This window comes from Aulonocara sp. 'chitande type north' Nkhata Bay, linkage group LG6 (genome assembly GCF_057382095.1).
Source record: "Aulonocara sp. 'chitande type north' Nkhata Bay isolate Kocher_YH1m ecotype deep benthic linkage group LG6, A_spYH_male_GT1.1, whole genome shotgun sequence".
Taxonomy (NCBI): domain Eukaryota; kingdom Metazoa; phylum Chordata; class Actinopteri; order Cichliformes; family Cichlidae; genus Aulonocara; species Aulonocara sp. 'chitande type north' Nkhata Bay.
This window is the reverse complement of record NC_141349.1, coordinates 4,072,522-4,084,310: the sequence shown is the minus strand read 5'-3', so window position 1 is coordinate 4,084,310 and position 11,789 is coordinate 4,072,522. Positions and strand designations below refer to the sequence as shown.

The 11,789-nt window shown below is 40.5% G+C and overlaps 1 protein-coding gene across 1 annotated transcript; it reads left to right on the top strand.

The window, feature by feature from the left end:
• The first annotated feature begins 2,318 nt into the window (after positions 1 to 2,318).
• On the top strand, positions 2,319 to 8,105 carry LOC147327039 (uncharacterized). The gene is made up of 4 exons (XM_086297459.1): positions 2,319 to 2,372; positions 2,901 to 3,074; positions 4,256 to 4,339; positions 7,793 to 8,105. Exons 1-4 carry the CDS (start codon positions 2,365 to 2,367, stop codon positions 7,971 to 7,973), a joined length of 447 nt encoding a protein of 148 aa, XP_086153585.1. The 5' UTR covers positions 2,319 to 2,364; the 3' UTR covers positions 7,974 to 8,105.
• Positions 8,106 to 11,789: the final 3,684 nt, after the last annotated feature.

Sequence of the window (11,789 nt, the reverse complement as noted above, 5' to 3'; positions counted from 1 at the left end):
GTTACAAAAACGTTTGTGGATTTCCACTGAGCTATTACTCGTAGTGTATTCTTCTCAGTACTCTAACTTTTTCTGCTTTATGTCATCTTTACCCTTTATTTTTATCTTGTGAAAACCCAGGTGTTTCAATTTTTGTTTTTGCACTTGAAAGAGACACTCGACTTTCCACGTTTGTTTGTTGGCTACATGTGTATGTGGTAAAAGAGACTTTACGAGGAACACGTGAATGCAGCATCTGTCTCCTCATGGCATCCTAGGCTTTTGTTGATCCCTGGCTTTTGTTCTCTCTCTCCCCTCTCTCTCTCCCTCTCTCTCTCGCTGTGTGTGTGTGTGTGTGTGTGTGTGTGTGTGTGTGTGTGTGTGTGTGTGTGTGTGTGTGTGTGTGAAGCGTTTGTATCTGTCCAGTTTCAGTTCAGTTATAATTCATTTCCTATGATTCACAGCAGATATGAGTGTCTTCTTTGTGTGTATATTTAAGTGTATGTTTTGCCCAACACAAAATATGTATTTTCGGTAATGTTTTGTTGTTTGTTTGTTTGTTTTGTTTTGTTGTGTTTTAAGAAAATGTATAGCAACCCCCCCTCTTTTCCTCCCCAGCCTTCCACTCAATGGCTGCTTTGTTTAAGGATCCGGTCCCAGTCTGGCTGTGGGAGTGATGCTCCTGTTGCTGGTGCTTTGCATTAATCAATTGGTGTCTGAAAGAACAATTCAGTCTCAGTCTCTGGTCTACAACGTCCATGAGGTAGTTTAAGGATATTGTTCAAAAATGAGATTTATTAATAGATGTAAATTCATTGTACACGTTGATTTTTTTTGTTTTTTATTGTTAGATCTCAGCACTTGATGCCATTATTATGATTGTGATTATGATGAAGATTGTTATTGTTATTGTATTAGCATATTTGTGAGCATATTTTAAATATTTTTGAAACCTGCTACAGAGCAGGTTAAGATCCAGATTAAAGATCAGCAGGTATGAAATTATCACCTACTGACCAAATAAATCTTCAGAAAATAGCATCAACATTCCTGGAAGGACCTCCAAACACAGAATACACAGCAAGGATACCTGTTCGACCAATAAAAAGGATTTACTTTTGATCTGCGACAAGTTGAAGCATCTCCTTTATTAGGCTGTGTGATAGTAAGCTTTAATGTTTAAATGGATTCAGTGTGAACTGCAGCCATCACATTACAAATAATAATCTGCAGTGAGAACGCACTTGGTGATAAAACTATTAATTGGAATTAAAATATTTATTGTGTGCACTAAATCGCCAGAATAACTAAAACATTTTCTGCAACATTTATCAGCATCATTTTAACAACAATATTGTATTTTACTGGTACATTTTTGTGATCTGTAGAGATTTATATCACCATTTGATAATATTTCTGCAGCAGGCGCCACTCATTGGGATCATTTTTTGTGGAAAACAAGTCATATGATCTGTGAAACATGCCTCTGTGACTGGTTAGATGATGTCAACCAATTACTTGGGTAAGTTAGAATAAGTGAAACCAGATAACACAAAGATACCCTAGGTATGTTGAACTCTCTTCGTCTGAACAAGTGTCAACTTCTGTGTTTGTACGCTCCAGGTATTATTCCTGTTTTGGAGATGTTAATATTAATTAAACTGAGGTCAGTTCAGCTCAGTTCTTTTAATGTAGCACCAGCTTACAGCAACATCCTTTCAAAGGCTTTATAGGGTAAACAGTGTGATAGCCTGTTGTCAAACTGTAGATAAGAAGAAGGACCAGAAGATATTTTCATGGAACCAACAGATGCTCTGCCATGACTGATTTGAGTAGAAAGAAAACAAACCGAAAAAAAAAGAAAGAATGAAAGAAAAAGTGAGACTAAGGACCAAACAGAAGACAAAAGTTCTGCCATTATAGCAAATAATCAACTGGAGTAGAAGTGCTTAGTGGACTGTGGGAGGTCCCAGCCTGTGTCTACAGCAGAATCTGATATTCTTTATGATAACCAACCCAGTCGCCATAATGTAAAAAAAAAATCGAACCTCTGAACTGAAGATAGAAACATTGTTTTACAGGAATTTGAAGTTCTGGATGAATGAATGTGTGTATGCAAGATAAGATGTCCCACATATTTCTCTGTGCAAATTACTAGCAGGTCAAATTGGAACTACAGGTGTATGCATGTGTCTGTGTGTGAGCAAGTGAGGGAGTGAGAGAGGCAGAGAGATTAAAGTTGCTAGTATCAGCTTTCTTTGTTGCCAGAGCACTTAGTGTTGGGTTTCTCTGTCAGAGAAGAGAAACATAGGATAGGAAATAGTGAGCAGAATCGAGTGTATCTGGTCTCGGGTTGATAGGACGAATAGATGTGATGACTCTCTCATGTTAAGGTAAGGCTGCACGTCCTCCGCTGCTTTTTCAATTAACAAGGCTTTTCTTATGTAGGAAACATATTTCAAAGCCAAAGTTATTAAATAAATGAATTCATTATATTTTTCCTATTCTGTGCTTAAACTCACTAATGTGATTGTTTTTATATGCAGGCTTTGACTGCATTTCTTTTGCCTACAACTATACTTGGATTAAATATGCTGTACAAAATATAGTTATTAGTATTATTATTAGTATTATTAGTTAGTAAAATACTATATTTATATATACTAAAAATACGACACTATGAACATAACTAAAACAGTAACTTCTCACTAGCAACCTCAAGTGGTCAAAATAATCATTACCCATCAAAATATATTAGCACATGACACCAGAATACTGCACACATATATTACTTTAGAGGCTCAAAGATGACTGTATTTCTTAGGGTTCTAATTAGGCATGTTCACAGATTTAAAGGCTGACTGATGATATAGAAATGCATTATTCAGCAGAGATTATTGTGTCTCCTGTGTTTTCTTCAGGAAACTCTCAAACTTGAACTGTGATAGTGGATTCATTGTTGACCTTCACTGGGATCCGTTGCAGACATTAACTTGGACAGTGATGGCAGGATCCGGTGTCGCTGTGAGGCTGCATGAGTTCAGAGAGTCTCACAACTCCAAAGAGCTTGTCTCACCAGCTATGTTAAAACCAAAGTGAGTGGTCACTCTCTCAAACTAAATCTGGATAAAGTTCTCAAAAAACACTCTGACCTTTTGCTTAAGTAAAAGTATTAATGCCATAATGTGTAAATACTTTGTTACAAATAGCCCTCAAATTTACTTATGGTATAAGTAATAAATGTAAATTATACTGCTACAAAATAAAAGAAAGAAATAAAAAAACTTGTTAAAATAAAGTCATGCTTATATCTATACTGAACTGCGCATTGTGTTAGGAACGGCAGGATGGCATCGTTTGATGGAAATTAAAATGATCAGCCTACAAAGGGCTGAATTCACACACAACCCCTTAATTCAAAATGAAATTCTGATGTGGCAGGCTGGATCATTTTGCAGAAATTTCATTGCAACAACATAAATAACACTCAGTAGTTTGTCTGACCCTGACATGCTTGTATGACAAGCTAATAAGATGGCAGATGGTGTCCTGGTGATTTCTTCCCACCACCAAACCGGTCATGCTGAACCATGTGACAGGGAGCACAACGTTTTCCACAGTTTCTCCAGACCCTGTTACATCTGTCTTAAAGTGCGTAGGGTGAGCATGCGCTTATTTGTGAAAAGCACAGGATGCCAGTGGTGGATCTGCCGATTTTGTCTTCATTGTCAAATGCCAATTGGTCTCCACACTGCCGTGGATTGAGCACAAGGCCCCCAAAAGAATGTCAGGCAATTCTTTTTGAACAGTGTAAAAGTGTATATATGTAAGTTTCAAAATTGAAAGGAGAAAGACTTCAAAAAACCTTTCACATCTATCCTGCTGCAGTAGTGGAGTAACTATATATTTGGCTAACATCAGATCATTCTTGTCATAAAAGTATTACATTTACAGTAAATCCCAAATATATGCAGAAATCCAAGTAGAAGCAAATGCAGTCACTGTACTTGGCAGATAGCTTGGATTTGATTTCTCTATCTTGCTGGAGCAAAACTCTACTAGCCCACTGGAGAAAGAAATAACAACTGGCCCTATAGTTAGCTTTCAAAAATGTATTAGAAAAGTCTGTAACCTTATTGATTTCATGAACTTTTATGTGATCAAATGTAATTTTATTATTTTATATTTTTGGATATCATGATTAATGAAGTGTAGCAATGTCAGGAGTAAGAGCAGAAAGTTTTTCACACAGAATTTTGTTTCTTTTTCTCTACAGAAGATCACGTTTGGGGAGGAATGTGCATGGATTATATCCAGGACAGCTGGGCAGAGTACACACTATCCACTCCAAGGCCTGTGGGTAAGCTGGTTTTATATGAATCTTTGCTGTGGCGATTACAAGGGATTTTTCCTGTATTTCATCAGTGATTTACCTTGTTACAGCTAAAAGATAAAAGCTTAAAATGTAAAAACAGATGAAAGACCATTTCTGTGTTTTTTTCTGTCATTATTTGCAAAATAGTTATACTTACATTATTTATCATTCTTTTTTGTACAGCACTTGTATATAAAACATACATGTTCTCAGTTTCAACAAAAATAGGAAAAATATCAAATGGACAAGCAAACATTCGATCCCAGTGGTAGGTTCTAGTTGACAAACACATGGGGAAAACATTGAACAGTGATTCAGCACAAATATCAGAAGATCAAATATTCTTCGGTTGAAAAATCAGTTACACTGTTGGCCTCAGATCGGAGGAAAAGGAAAAACATAACAAAACATAAATATTTGAGGTATTTTGAAGATGTTCATTTGTTTCTGACAATAGCTCATTAAAATGATAATATTTTACTCTTTTTTGACAAAAGTATTTCCTTTTTTTTTTTTTGTTGCCTGTCCCGTTTGGCTCTTTTGCCATCAGAATTATTGTCTAAAGGCGAAGAAAGATGCCCAACGGATTTACTTTACCAAATTGACCATCCCAGCCTTGCCATAATGGTCCATTTGATTCACCTTTTATTGTTTATTTTATTTTCACTTGCTGAATATGGGACAGATTTGACTGGGGAAAAGAAAAGGGAGAAAGAAAGGGAAAGAAAAACAGTGGAGAAGAGGGACGGGGATAAAGGGAAAAAACAAAAACAACAAAATAAGCAGACAAAAAATACAAATATCAATCACCTGGATCACCTGCTGAGAAAGAAAAAAGAAAACAAGCAGAAGAGAACAAGAGTAATAGAATAAACAACATCACAATGATATATGGGAATATGACAGTAAATACTAAATATTAAACATTATTGTGCAGCACATAAGATCAACAGAACACAGTGTGCTTTGAGGTAGGAGCCAAAAAGGGTGTAGTTTGTGGGTGTGATCACCCGTGTGTACACCTGTGAGCATGGACGCGCTTGTTTTTTTTAAAGGTTCCTTCATGTAATGATCTGCTAGAGGGTGTGGGGGGGCCACAGCCCCGTCCCCCAGGGCATGAAGCAGGTATGGAGGAGATCAAAACTCCAGACATCCAGAGGCCCCCAGAACACAAGAGACCAAGGAAGACCCACAGAGGGGCAGCTGCGCCACTGTCCCAGAAAGAGCTGAGGAGAGTCCCAGATGAGGGCTCACTCAGCAGCCGCGGAGCAGAAGCCAGGGGGAGTTGCAGTGACGCGCCCGGCAGCCAGCCGTGCCTGAGTGACCGAGCCCCAGGCCGAGAGGCCGAGAGGCCGGGGGCACCCCACCTCCGAAGTGGCCCGAGCGAGCCCCAGGCTGCAGGCCCCGACAAGCAGCCACCAAGGAGTGAGCCGGTGTGTACCTGGACGCCCATCCCCAGACACAAAGACCCACCAACGCACCGATGTCTGAGGGCGTCTGCCACTGGCAGGGGAAGTGGTGGTGGGGGGAGATAGGCCTCCATACCTTGGAGGGCCTGAGGTGTCCCCAGAGAGGTGGCGTCTGATACCCAACCTGACATATAGACACAGACATACAGGCACACACAGATACAAACATCCATTCCCACCCTCATGCTCTCATATGCACTTACTCCACACTCAACCAACGTGGAGACAGACATAAAGAGACGCTGTACACACGATCACACTCCCCAAGCGTACTCTACGAACCGGGTCTAGGTACCCTTGCCCCTGGAGGGGGAAACTGCACCCAGACCCAGGTAGTGTTACCCTTTTCCCTGGGGTGAAGAGAAACAGACCGCCCCGACTCCGCAGCAGCAGCAAGGAGGCCCCACATTCCAGACCCCAATCGGACAGCCAACTCCTCCTCCTAGCCCCCCCGCTCCAGCAGGTCGCACACACGGGGTGTGTGAAGACTCCAAACCTCCCTCCACCCGCTCATTGTAGTGTTGATGCATGTGTGTTCTAAGGTGCATTTAAAACCCAGGAGGGCATGGAGCTACCTGCCAGAGAGCAGCAGGTAAGCGCATAGCCCCTCCTGCTAGCCCTCAATGTCTACGTGTATTTAAAATTGAGAGGTGGGCAACGACGCCAGGGGTGAGACGTACACCCTGATGGTACTTTGGATTCCGTGTAGCGTGCCCACCCCCAAGATCCTATATGTATGTGTAATGAGAGTGTGAGTAATGTGAATGTTTTGGGATAAAATTGAGGCACAGGCTGCCAGAAGGGGACAGAGGGGGGGATGCCTCCCCTGCACCCTGGTGACACACCTTTACCCCAAGGCCCTGCATGTGTGGGTGATTGTGGTGGAGCGGGAAGAGGGACAAAAGTATTCCTGAATTAGCAGACTATTTCAAATCCCCACATCTTAAAGTTCAAAGTTCTGTGTATTTCTATAGAATTAGTCCTCGATGAAACCCTGAAATCTTTTTGAGCCATTATATGGTCAAGTTTCTTGCATTATGAGCCCTTATTTTTCAGCATTCCCTTCAGACAGCTTTTTATACAGAAAGGTTAGGTTTAGTTATCTAGCTGGTCATTGTCTTTATTCAGCTTCAGTCTGTTGTCTTTTTATATTCTTTTTAGAAAGCACATGTTTTTCTGGCATGCCTCCCATGAAGGGTCCTGAAATCTTTAGATTCTTAGAGACATCAAACAGTCTGCTCTTGAGTTCAGTGTGTCTGACATAAACCACTTGGAGATGATCTTGCTTAGAGTGGAATAAATATAGCTGCCTTTTTGAACATAGCATTTTTGTTAATACTGTTTAAAAGTGTTTATGTATCTAAATATGTTTTTAAAAGGCCAACATTTTACATGTGATATTTACTTTTGCAGATGATTTATTTCATTAATGCAAAAGAAACATGTTCAGTTTTCACTGTTAGTGATTAAACTACTTCAGAAATATATAACTTTTATACTGAGAAATAAGTAATTTCTGCTACATGTATTTTCTAATGCTTCCATGCATGTAGTCTTAGTCAGGTAACTGTTGTGGTAGTTCTCTGTATAATGCAACTTCTCAAGTAACCCCTGCATCTTGAAAATAGACTCCAATTCCACCCTCTTGGACAGCATCAGGTGACAATAGTCGCTCTTTTGCTTTCCGTGAGACTGGAGCTAATGTGTCACCCCAACCAGAACCAAACATGGTGGAGAAAGGGGCCATTGCCTCCAGGTACACACCCCACACGTAGGGTGCAAAGAATTGAAAGGACACGCTAAAATCTGCTCAAAATGAGACCACCGTCTCAACTGGCCAGCTGTAGTCCAAGACCGTGGAGTCTGGACATTTCCACCTGAGCGGTCAGCCTTTGAGACAAGCAAAGCTATTATCAGTGACTTTAAGGTATTAATGCTTGTGTTCATGCTATTTTTCACCATGTAACAGCTATGAACACCACAGTGAACAGTCTCAGCACCTCCGTGCGTCTCCAAACCATCAACAGGAAAGCTACCAGCCGAGCTTTGATATTTGCACTCTGAGAGCTTTGAGTGTCCTTCGCCACAATGCGGAAGTCTGGGAGCAGCACCTTCCTTGTTCAGCCTGCCAGGATCATTTTCAGCTGTAGTGTGCCACTTTTAAATAACATCTAACTGTATTTTCTGCTCATTCATATTGTAAATGTGATATTCATGAATATGCAATCTTAACTTTACATGTCTGTCTTTGTTTTAATCCTTTTCTCCTGTGGATTGCAGTACATTACCATGTTTAACATTAAAACAAACTGAAATCATTCCAATAGACTTATTGCTTTTACTGCATTTTTGTAATTGGTGGTAATTGAAGAGGGCCACAGGTTTTGTTTTTCATGAAAGAATAGCTTGCACAGAGAGGATCACAGCATGGAGCCAAAGCAGGTAACTGGACAGCATTTCACTGCGTGAGCGGAGAGGTAAATTAGTCCAGGTAAGTCTGTCAGAAATGCTGTCAATGTTACTCCGTGATACTGGATTGGGAGGTGAGTGGAACAGCTTACTTTACATTGCAGAAGAAGAATCCAGGTGATGAAGCGGATGACCGAAGAGCGGGAGACCACACCTCCATCCAGAAGCAGAACCATGCATGCCCAACCCAAGCCAGACCACGGAGAGAGTGAAACCACAAAACACAAGAGCAAACCAGAGCCCTATTCCAGAAAGCAGGTTTAGCTAACAACTCTGAATTTGTCAACTTAACCCTGAGATGAGGGAAAATCCAGGCTTTCTGTTCATGAAAGACAATTAACTTCAGCTGGGGTTACCGGGGTAACTGATTATCTTCACATGCCAGCTGTCTGCTGACCCTCCCTCTAACTTAAAATCAAATTAAAAATAGTTAAAAACTGGGGAACATTCAAGCAGATTTTTATCCAGTAATAGCAGAAACACTTTGTATTTGTTCAACTAAAGTACATTTTTATTTCAAATACTAAACCAACGCAAATTTTTTTCAAATTCAAATTCAAATTCAAATTTTATTTGTCACGTACACAGTCATACACAGTACGATATGTAGTGAAATGCTTGGACAACTGCTCGTGACCTAAAGAGAACAAAAAAGGAAAAGGCTATGAATAAGATAGGAAATAAATATGAAAAATTAAAAAGGGTAAATTTAACTAGGAAGGAATAAAATATAAATTAAGGTTAAAAATGAAATAACTGTACAACACAAATTAGAATGAAGGGTAAATTTAACTGGGAAGAATAAGATAAAGATAAATATATAAATTAAAGTTGAAAATAAAATAACTGTACAACAAAATACACAATACACAATATAGAACTATATAAGAATGTATGAAGAAATCTAAATCTAAATAAATATATACACAATAACAGCAGCTGTACAAGTATTAACTGGAAATGAAGAATATAGTGACCAGTGTTGTGCAAAACCAAAGTCCAGAAAGTCCAGTGTGTGTGTAAGAACCATATGTGTGGGTCAGTACTGTGTGGTGGTGTGATTGAGAGACCGTATCGCCTGCGGGAAGAAGTTCCTCCTCAGTCTCTCTGTGTTGGTCTTCAGGGAGCGGAATCGCTTTCCTGACCTCAACAGAGAGAACAGTCTGTTGTTGGGATGGCTGAGGTCCTTCACCATCTTCCTGGCCTTGGTCCAGCACCGCCTGCTGTAGATTGAGTGCAGGTCAGGGAGCTCGGAGCGGATGGTGCGCTCAGCTGATCGCACAACCCTCTGTAGAGCTCGTCTGTCCTGCATGGTGCTGTTCCCGAACCAGGTTAAGATGTTTCCCGCCAGGATGCTCTCTATGGTGCACGAGTAAAAGTTCCTGAGCACCTTGGAGGGCAGTTGGAAGTCTCTCAAGCGTCTGAGGTGGTAGAGACGCTGTCGGGCCTTTTTCACCACGGTGTTGATGTGACAGGACCATGACAGGTCCTGCGTGATGTGAACTCCGAGGTATTTGAAGCTGTCCACTCTCTCCACTGGGCACTCGTTGATGACGGGGGTCTGGTAGTTCCTCTCCTGCTTAGTGCTGAAGTCCACTATCAGCTCCTTTGTCTTACTGACGTTTAGAAGGAGGTTGTTCCTCTGGCACCAGTTCTCCAGATTCCTAATCTCCTTCAGGTAGGCCGTCTCGTTGTTATCAGAGATCAGGCCCACCACGACGGTGTCGTCAGCAAACTTGATGATGGTGGTGGAGCTGGTAGTGGCCACACAGTCATATGTGTACAGAGAGTATAGCAGGGGGCTCAGAACACACCCCTGGGGGGCTCCAGTGCTGAGAGTGGTGCAGTGCATGAAGTCCTTCTCTGAGCTGCACATTCGTTCTGATGTGAATCAAAAACGGAAGCACTATGATAACACGTCTGTATTCTCATCAGGTCATTGGCTCAAAAACCTGTTTTGTTTTTAGCAATCCAGGTATGTGATATGTTCATACATGTACTGTCTGGCATGATCCTTATCATTTCTGGCATTAACTACTTACATAAGCACAATATCTTCTTTAGTGCAACAAAAGCCCCACATGATCCGTCCACGAGAGAAACATGTGCACTTCTGCATTCATGCTTTAGAAATGGATTCTATCATAAGAAAACACTGCAGGAAGTTACGTGAATCGCTTGTAAAAAAGCCATACAAATACAAGAAGTATTATATGTTTTACCTCTCAATATGCTGCAACTGAAAATACATTAATTTAGGAACTTTTGAGGCTGTTTGTTGATGGTTTTACGATTTGGTAACATTTTCATTTATCTTCCGTCACTCAGTTACATTTCTCAGGAGCAGATTTTGATGGCTTTCTTTGCATTTATTATATCCTCTGTTTGTAGTTTCTGTTTATACTCAAGTTCATCTTCTTGGTTCTGTAGTTTGAGTTGTCTCCTTTTGTAATTCCATGTTCTTTCTATCCTGTCTTGCCTGTTTCTCTTCTGTCTCTCAGGTTCTCGGGTTCGCATGTCTTAGTCTGGTTCTCAGTGTGTGTGTTAGTTTCAGTTTTATTTAGATAATCTCGTGTGCTTCATATTGAGTTTTATGTCTCCATTAACATTATTCCTGATTTTTTAGCTGAGTTCCCCGGTGTTTCACGTTACCTAGTATATATTAGCTCGCTCTTCACTCATCCATCTGTGTAGTGTCCATGTTCATATCTATGCCTCTTGTGATTCCTAGTTTTGATTATTTAGCGCCAGCTCATCTGACGTCCTTGTTTTGTGTTTGCTTTGAGAGTTTCTTAATAAATCTACCCACTGATTTTGCATTCCATCTCCTGAATCCCACATGGGGGTCCTTTTCCTGTTTTCCACGCTTCTGAACCAAACCAACATATGTATATACAGTACATGTTATATAAATGTGGCAAGTCTGATATCTGCAGAAGTGCCTCCTGTCCAGAGGAGGTCACTCTTTCTGTCCTAGTCAGGACAGGCCAGTCTGCTTTTACATCAAACTACAATGGAAAACAACCCAAACAATAAACACCATATACAGCATATAAGGCAAAACTGGGGCTTGTACAATTCCAACCAATGTGAAATATTTAGTATGGCTGCTTTTATTCAGCACATCAACATTCAACACAGTTTTTTTCACACAGATCACCATTCTTTAGCTCAGTTTTGTAGTGTCATTCACACAATACTTTCATCAGCACTTTGCACACTTCCCTGAGCTTCCTTAAAAAAAAATTGTCTCTCTCTCTCTCTCTCTCTCTCTCACACACACACACACACACACACACACACACACACACACACACACACACACACACACACAGCCTTTCCTCTCAAAACAATGTGCACATTTAATCATTCATCCAAATAACAATTTTACACTTCATTTATACATTCACACATTTATAACAAAAGACTGCCACTGACTGCCAAGGTAAATTATTTCTATTACCATATCACATCTTCACTTCATCTTCAAAACCTCA